An 8996-nucleotide genomic window follows, 5' to 3' on the forward strand; every position below is an offset into this window, starting at 1 on the left:
GTGGTGCAGGCCTAGGGATGGAGGGCACAGAAGAGCTCTTCCTCATACTTGTTCGAAGCTGGTAACTTCTAGAAACACACATACGGTTATATTTATTTCGGTGTTTTCAATTTTTCTCTTGGCTCATTTAGCTTTCGACTGTACACTCAAGGATGGCATAGCTCTCCGGTTCTTGCTCTTTTAACACGTGCAGAGTCCTAGGGGCTGGAAGGAAGAGAAAAGCTCTTCCTCCTACTTGTTCTAAACAGGTAACTTCTAGAAACACACATACGGTTATATTTATTTCGGTGTTTTTAAATGTTTTTTCTTATAGTAGCTTACTTAGGTTTTAATGTAATTTAAGAGTGGCATGGCTGTATATTTATTGCTCTTTAACACAGGAGAGCTACATTTTTGCTATTTGAAAGTCACAAACCATCTATATAGTATTTATGATCGAAAAGCAGATAATATGGCACTGCAATAGGTATTTTCATGGAATTGAAATTTATTCCCATTCGGGTTTAAGATTAAGAGTGTTGTTTTTTTTGTAAACAAGCTGAAAAGCCTTTAGTATTTTGTTTTTGCTAGAGAACAAGGTAGCATGGCACTGGAATGAATTTATTTCACGGGAATATGAAGGAACCTTATAGGAAAATATTTGTGATAAAAAATGGTGACACATATGTAAAGGGTGGTTAACTCGTTGCCTTATTCTCTGTGCACTTTGCTTGTAAAATTAAATAATATATACCTGAGTATATGTAGCTAATTCAAAATGTATAAGAAATTAAATCAAATAAACTTCTTGCTCGTTCCCTCTTTCCTCAAGCATTGAGCATCTGCTCTTTGGAATAGTCCTTAATCGCACTGGATGTTAAGAAAAATAACATTGAACCCTCGCACGTAGAAATGTATACTCTAGCAGCAGTTTTCATACAATGAAGATGGTGAGATACTTTCTGAGAAATAAATAAATGAGAAGTAAAATAAAGAGGTATATAAGGGGAGGGGAGGTCCTAGATGATAACAGTCTTGATCAAGGCTCTGTTGGCCTTGGTAAAATGCCAGTCCCTTGGGGTGAGGTCATTTTAAGCCAGGCTGTGCAATGGGCTGGGTGGAATTGGTGGACTGGGAGGGACCAGGTCCTTAGTTGGTGGTTCTGAGTTGAGAGACTAGGTCTAGAAAGGAAAATAGATTTTCACAGTTACTTTGGAATTTTGGGAAAACCAGTGACAGTCCTGGGCTGAAGGCTGGATGGAAGGAGTCCTATATGCTTGCCCCAGTGCAGGTAACAGTACACAAATAAGGTTTTTGAGGCATAGAATGTCCAGAGAGTTTCTGAGTAATAAGGGTAATGTTCCACTGAAGTGAGATTCCAAGAAGCACCTGGACTTTACCACTTTTTGCAGCATAAGTAAGAGCTCACTCCATTAAAAGGGCATTTTAACTAAGTTATTTTGAGTATAATTTGTCAAACTCTTAAGGGAGAGCTCGAATTTTGGTGGTAATAAAATGAATGAAAATAGGGGGTGGTTTGGATGAAAATGGACCCAGGAGGGAAGTTGTTTGACCTTGACACAAATAGGAACTTTTAGTTGCATCCAACTGGAGAAGACAACCCCATACCCATATTAAAAAACAGATGGTCTGGTGTAGAAATACTACTGCATTTTATTTGCCCAGCAGCATTTCAGTGGATTTGGATTTCTATTGTTTGAAGTTGTATATTCTTTAATACAGGCTCGATATAAAATTATGTGAGGAAACTGTTATTATGTGGGGTCAAAATCATCTTAGTAATAACTTCCATTCATTAAAAGTACCAAACTTGGGGCACCTGGGTGGCTCAGTGGTTGAGTGTCTGCCTTTAGCATGGGTCATGATCTCAGGGTCATGGGATTGAGCCCTTCATCAGGCTCCCTGCTCAGCTGGGAGTCTGCTTTTCCTTTTCCCTCTGACCCTCCTCCTGCTCGTGCTCTCTCTTTCTCTCAAATAAATAAAATCTTTAAAAATTTTTTTTTAAAAAGCATTGAACTTTGCCTAGTACTGTGCTAGGTGTTAAATACATCATCACATATATTTCTATAGTGCTACATGAAAAATGTTATCAGAGTCACTTTGGAGATAAATTATTTAGAATAGTCTCAAATTCAAGGCTGGCAAGTGACTGTCCTGGCCTAGACCCTGGTTCTGAATTCCTCTAGAGCCCACACTGCTCCTCCCAGCCCGAGGCACACCTGTGTCACTTACTTCATTTTTCTGCTCACTATTCCAAAATGTACTTCAGGTGTTAAAAAGCACAACTTCATACCACAGTATGGTTCTGGAATACATAGCCTGAGGAATAAGCAATAAAAATAGAAAAATCAAGGTGTGTAGAATGAATAAAGAGACAATATTCAGTAACAACATTATCAACAAAGGAAATGTCAGTAAACCCCAAATGATCAGGGAATCACAGTGTCATGTGACTCAGTCCCTTCACTGTGGAAAGTAAATTTGTTAGAAGAGGTATTATGTTAAGAGGCTAGGTCTTTGAAGAGAATGAAGAAATGAGCTTGCTTTCTATGACAGCACACCACCTGCCCTGGCCCCCATCTTTCCTCTAGCTCCTTCATCTCACATCACCTCTGGCAATCAACTCATTCGCTGCCAGCTTTGCAGTAGGGAGACAGAGCAAGAGTTTGGAAGGATGAGGTATTTCCCAGAAGCCTTTCAAAGAAGAGACAGGAGTCGATATGAAAATTCTGATGAATGAGGACTAAGGAGGCAAACACCCCATGATAACTAGAATCAAGGGAAGCCTGGCCTGACCCCTCTGAGACCTCGGAGGCCAAGGCAGAGCTGCCAAGATAAGCATTCCTTCACCGATCTTCAGGGTTCTCAGGGCTACATAAGAACTAAAATCATGGGAAGACTGGCCTGTGACTCCTCTGAGACCTAGGAGGCCAAGGCAGAGCTGCCAAGATTTTCTTCACTTATTTTCAGGGTTCTCAGGGCTACAAGAACTTTGGTCTACATGGGTGATCTTAAGTTGAAAGAAAGTGGAAAACCAAGGTCTGCTAGGAGTCAAGGTAAAGATCCTAAGTGAATATTAGCGGCAAACTCCTACGGGGATCAGAGAAGGCCTTAAGAAGCCTGAATCCTCGGGGATCCCTGGGTGGCTCAGCTGTTTAGTGCCTGTCTTTGGCCCACAGCATGATCCTGAAGTCCTGGGATCAAGTCCCGCATCGGGCTCCCTGCATGGAGTCTGCTTCTCTCTCTGCCTCTCTTTCTCTCTGTATCTCTCATGAATAAATACATAAAATCTTCTTTAAAAAAAAAGAAGAAGCCTGAATCCTCATAACATACCTGGAAAGGCACAGGCAGGAGTAGCTTCATGCAGCATTCCCTGACTTTCCCTCCTGCTGTAAAGAAAAGATTCACGGCTGTCCTACTCTTGTTTTTGAGGGGGAAGAAACACCTTATTGATATTATAAAAATCTAATAGACGAAAAGGGAAATCTATGCATAGATGAGGGCAATAGTAAGCAGTAAAGGAGAATAAGCCAAAGTTACATCAAATCGGGCACTTACAACATCCAGCCTCTCACTAGCTGGGGAAGCCCTGTGGAGTCAGCCAAGCTGGAGTCTGGATGGAGAAGTGTGAGGAGACCATCCTCCCCTCAGGTGAGACTTCCAACTGACCATCCCCATCACCGCTGTATTTATAGGGGAAATGATGGGGTCTTAAGTTAAACATTTGCTTGCCCACATGCAGTGTGGCATGAGCTGTGTTCCTATGTTATCATGTCTTTATAGCTTCAAGGAGCCCAGGCTAGGTGTGGTTGCCTCCCCTCCTGGATTTCATTCTGGGGGCAGGGAGGCAGCCTGGCTTGAAGCCAGGGGGTATGTAAAGCAAAATTTATAGCTCTTGGCATCCCAACCAGAAGACCAGTTCTGACCTGGAGACCAGCTAATGTCAACTAACCAGGCTCCCGAGGTCACTCATGAAGCAGAAGCCTCACAAATAACATCCTGCCTGTGTACACGCGGGTTGGGGTGGGTGGTTGTGCAGGACAATTACAGAAACTTCCATCCATACAAGACTTGTCTCTGGCACCTAAGGGAGTGATGGGCTGGGTCTGTGGCTTTGAGACCTTGGACAATAGAGGGAGGCATCTCAGGCACTGCCAGGCATCAAGGGAAGAGTCCTGAGTGGTGACTGTGGGGATCACAGACCCCAGAATAGTGAGGTGGCACAGAGATTGCCCCTGCAACCATGGCATGCCTCAGACAAGGCGGTCAGGCTGACTCTGCCAGAAAAGTGTCAGAAATGTGAGGGCCTTGGTGTATGGGAAGGGACCTCAGGCAAGCAAAGGAAGTAGTCTCACAAATTAGGGAAACCTTTTCCCTCAGAACTGAGACTCATTTACAATCCTGCCTTTGCTGGAAATCCTCAGATACCTGGGCATTGTTGACATAATGTGACATAGTCACTTCACCCTAGGGTGTCACAAAGAGGTGAGAGACTTGGTATAAGGGGTATGGCTAAAGTGATAGCAGTGGAAAGCTTTCTTGGTGTTTCCAGAGGCTGAAGTGAATACCCTGAGGACAAAAGGAGCCACGTACCCCTAAATAGTAGGAGCATGATAGTGTTAATTTCTTAGGAGACCAAGGACAGGTATGGTCAGGTAAGGAGATCCTTTTCTTCTAGGGGTTTCAGGGTGGTACAGGCCTTGATATGAGGGGCAGGCCTAAGGGTGAGGGAGGGAGCAATTTCAAGCCTTTTATGGAAAAGGGTCAAAGTTGGAAGCAAGGACCAAGGGACTACCCACCACTAAATAGAAAGAGTAATCAAAAATCTGACTCCATCCACCTCTGGTTTTAGTCCTTAAGAACCAGGGCCAGGCTATCAAGTCGAAACTCCCTCAACACTTAATTATATCATATTTACAGGGAATGAAATCCTTATTTTGGAGGTGTGGCTACCATTCACTGAAAGGGGTGGGGGAGCCAGGCCCCATACAGATCCAAAGTTAGGACCCTTAATGAGGACTCGAGGACCCCACGGAGGCCAGGATAGAAAAGCTCCCCCTGAACATTCAGACCTAGACAGGAATTACAAGCTGAGGACCCCCATCAATTCCTTACTGTGGGTGCCAGGGAGGTTTGTGATGTCAACCTCAGAAGAACAGAGGGAAAGAAAGCCGTGACCTGCCACTAGTTGAATGATGGTCTTGAATAAGAGACTCCTCAACCCCAAGGCCAGCAGCCCCCTCCCCTGTCACCCCAGGATGCCTGAGGCAGGTCTGGTGGGAAGCAGCCTAAACCTCACTCTACCTTCCTTCACAGGTTTTCCAAAGGATAGGCTGATTAGGTGGAGGGGAGCCCTGTGGATTTGTAGCGAAGTGCCCTTGAGGAAAACTGCAAATGTAGCCTTCTTCACATACCACCAGTCAAGGTGCTATTTCCCTGCTGAAGGTGACATCCTGTCAATGTTCCTCATCACTTTCTCTCCTACTCACACTCTGACCATTGTCCCTGATCATACTCAGTATGCCTCGGGGTCAGAAGAGTAAGCACCGCACTCGCACTCGCACTCGTGAGAAACGCCACCAGTCTCATGGTGACTCCCAGAGTAACGAGGGAGTTCAGAGCCCTGAAGCACAGGAAGAGTCCCCCATCTCCTCTTCTCCTGTTTTGGAGGGGAATACCCAGAGTTTATCAGCTCCTGAGTCAACTAACACTTTCCAGGAGTCTTGCGGAGCCTCATCTACCACCATTATTACTTCTGATGTTTCTGGTACAAGATCTGATGAAGGTGAGAACAGTCAAGATGAGGAAAATCTCTATTTCTCTGAGCCCTTACCTTCTAGTGAGAGCGAATGCTTTGATATTCTAACTATGAAAGTGAGTTTGTTGGAACAGTTTCTTCTGTATAGATATAAAATGAAACAACCCATCATGAAGGAAGATATACTGAATATTATTGGCCAAAATTACAAAGACCATTATTCTGAGATCCTTAAGCAAGCCTCTGAGCACATTGAGATTATCTTCGCAGTCGACTTGAAAGAAATTGATTCAACCGGCCACTCTTACGACCTGGTCAGCAAAGTGAAGCTCCCTAACAATGGGAGGGTGCGTGCTGGCAGGGGGTTACCCAAGACCGGTCTGCTCATGACAGTCCTGGGTGTGATCTTCGTGAAGGGCAACTGCGCTGCTGAGGAAGACATCTGGAAGTTCCTGGGTATGATGCGAGTATATGCCGGGAGGAAGCACTTCATCTACGGAGAGCCCAGGAAGCTCATCACCAAAGACTTGGTGAGGCTGCAGTACCTAGAATACCGCCAGGTGTCTAACAGTGATCCTCCACGCTATGAGTTCCTGTGGGGTCCGAAAGCTCAAGCTGAAACCAGCAAGATGCAAGTCCTGGAATTTTTAGCCAAGGTTAGCGATACAGTTCCCAGTGCTTTCTCAACAAGATATGAAGAAGCTCTGCGAGATGAGGAAGAGAGAGTCCAAGCCAGACGTTCGGCCAGGCACTACTGCTACAGCCAGTATGTGTTATAGGGGCACATCCAGCAGCTTTTCTCGCCTCTACTGATACCTGAGGCTTTTTTCCCAATCATCTAAGGAAAATATGACATCACAATAGGGATTTTCATGGGTATGTGAAAGAATCCCATTTACTGCAACAATGGAATATAAAAAAATAATAAAACATGGTCAGCTTTGATGCTCTTGACTCTTCAGTCTTTTGTTTTATAAAATTAAGGGATTTATACTTCAATGTGTTTTATTTATTAAAGAATTCAGGAAATATTATATCATTACAACATAGACCTCATACTCTTTTATTCCCCAAATGTCTAGTGAGTAATCTGCTTTCTGGAAGGCTCCATGCTAGGACTGGGGATGCTAAGATAAAGACCCAGCCTCTCCTATAGAACTTTAGAAACTAGTAGCTATGATCAAAAGGAAAATACTAAGATACCCTCTCTGTCTTATAAGAAAGTTAAAAAAAAAAAAACACCAAAAAACAGAAAGGTGTCTCAGGGCAGAGTAGCGTGTGTATTCCCCGAAACAAGGCAGTTTAAGTTTCGGGATATTGTAGGGTCAATCTGTGTGATGTAATTTCAAATTAAGCTACATGATGGGCTAGACTAAGGTCGCGGGAATGGTGATCAGAGGCCATACCCTAAGATGATGCATCTCCGAGTTGAGAGAAAAGAAAAATCTTTGAATGGAATTTTACACTTGCTGCCACAAGGTCTAAAATCAAGGTTCAATATTACAGGCTCCTTGACGTTGAGTGAAACCGACAGGGCCTCAAATTGACTAAATGAAAGTTCCCCTCCATACTGTGCACTTGCAGATAAGGTCCACTATCAAACAACCATCTTTATCAAGGGGACAAGGCACCTAATACCTTGCTTATTCCTAAGTAGCAGTTTTTTGTTCCCTATCAGCTTGCAGAATTATTCAAAGAAGCTGATTCCATGGTACCACGGGAACTAAAGGTCACCTCAAACTCTTGACACCAAATCCTGCCTTCCAAAGACTCGTTCATGCGTTGTGTTCCTAGGTGTAGCCCCCATTTTGTGCTGTGTAGCACGCAATGCCTTTCTCCTCCAGCCAAGTGAGTACCCATGATTCAAAACCAGATGTCTATCTGTCTCATCTCTACAGTGTCCAGTGGCGTGTATTTGAAGTCCATAGAACCACAGTATGGAAGTTCTTTCCTCACCTAGTGGGATGAAAAGGAGGCCATTAAAACAAGCTCTGGTCAATCACTTTGGCATCATAGATAATCCAGAAAGAAACCTCTACCTGGGGCAGTGTATTAACCTGTTAGGAATGCCATAACAAAATAACACAGACTGGGCAATTTATTTTTATATTTATTTTTTAACGATTTTATTTATTTATTCATGAGAGACAGAGAGAGAGAGAGAGAGAGAGAGAGAGAGAGAGGCAGACACATAAGCAGAAGCAGGCTCCATGCAGGGAGCCCGATGTGGGACTTGATTCCGGTACTCCAGGATCATGCCCTGGGCCAAAGGCAGGCGCTCAACTGCTGAGCCACCCAGGCTTCCCGACTGGGCAGTTTAAAACAAAATTTATTTTCTCACAGTTCTGGAGGCTAGAAGTCCAATGCCAAGCTGCTGGCAAGATTGGTTTCCTCTGAGGTTCCTCTCCTGGGCTCCCATATAGTTACCCTCTTTATTTGGTTGTCCTTTTGTGTGCATGAATCTCTGGTATCTTTTTGTGGGTCCTAGTCTTTTCTCATAAGCAAAGCAGTCAGACTGGGTTATGGCCCACCCTAATGGCCTAATTTTAATTTAACCATCTCTTTCATGGCCTCATATCCAACTAGAGTCACATTCTGGGGGGGGGGGGAGGGGTTATGGCTTCAACATGAATTTTTGGTGGACGCAATTCAGCCCCGAAAAGGCAAGAATCAAAAGTGTCTTTGTTACTGGAAAAGAACGAATGTAGTGCACAAATAGGCATTCTAAACACATGGCTCCAGGGAGTTTCAAGATAAAAGGGTGAACTCCCTTGAGATGACACACACACAAGCCACTGTATTGACACTTTCTGCTTTGAACTGGTGCAGTCAGGATCCACTGCATTAAAATAGCATTTTCTTTTATTTATTTGTTTATTTTTTAAGATTTTATTTATTTACTCATGAGAGACACACACAGAAAGAGAGGCAGAGACCTGGGTAGAGAGAGAAGCAGGCTCCAAGCAGGGAGCCTGACGTGGAACTCCATCCTGGGTCCCCAGGATCACGCCTTGGGCGGAAGGCGGCGCTAAACCGCTGAGCCACCGGGGCTGCCCTAAAATAGCATTTTATTTTATTTTATTTATTTTTTTTATTTATTTATGATAGTGAGAGAGAGGGAGAGAGAGAGAGAGAGAGAGAGGCAGAGACACAGGCAGAGGGAGAAGCAGGCTCCAAGCACCGGGAGCCTGACGTGGGACTCGATCCCGGGTCTCCAGGATCACGCCCTGGGCCAAAG

The 8996-nt window shown here is 44.2% G+C and overlaps 1 protein-coding gene across 1 annotated transcript; it reads left to right on the plus strand.

Moving 5' to 3' along the window:
- The first annotated feature begins 5520 nt into the window (after positions 1 to 5520).
- LOC129517842 (melanoma-associated antigen B5-like) lies at positions 5521 to 6537 on the plus strand. The gene has a single exon (XM_055337990.1). The coding sequence runs from the start codon at positions 5521 to 5523 to the stop codon at positions 6535 to 6537; it is 1017 nt and encodes a 338-aa protein (XP_055193965.1).
- Positions 6538 to 8996: the final 2459 nt, after the last annotated feature.

The sequence above is a fragment of the Nyctereutes procyonoides genome, unplaced genomic scaffold (genome assembly GCF_905146905.1).
Source record: "Nyctereutes procyonoides isolate TBG_1078 unplaced genomic scaffold, NYPRO_anot_genome, whole genome shotgun sequence".
NCBI lineage: Eukaryota > Metazoa > Chordata > Mammalia > Carnivora > Canidae > Nyctereutes > Nyctereutes procyonoides.

What these genes read in the sequence shown, in the direction of transcription:
- LOC129517842 (XM_055337990.1), top strand. Translation starts at nt 5,521, where the DNA reads ATGCCTCGGGGTCAGAAGAGTAAGCACCGCACTCGCACTCGCACTCGT.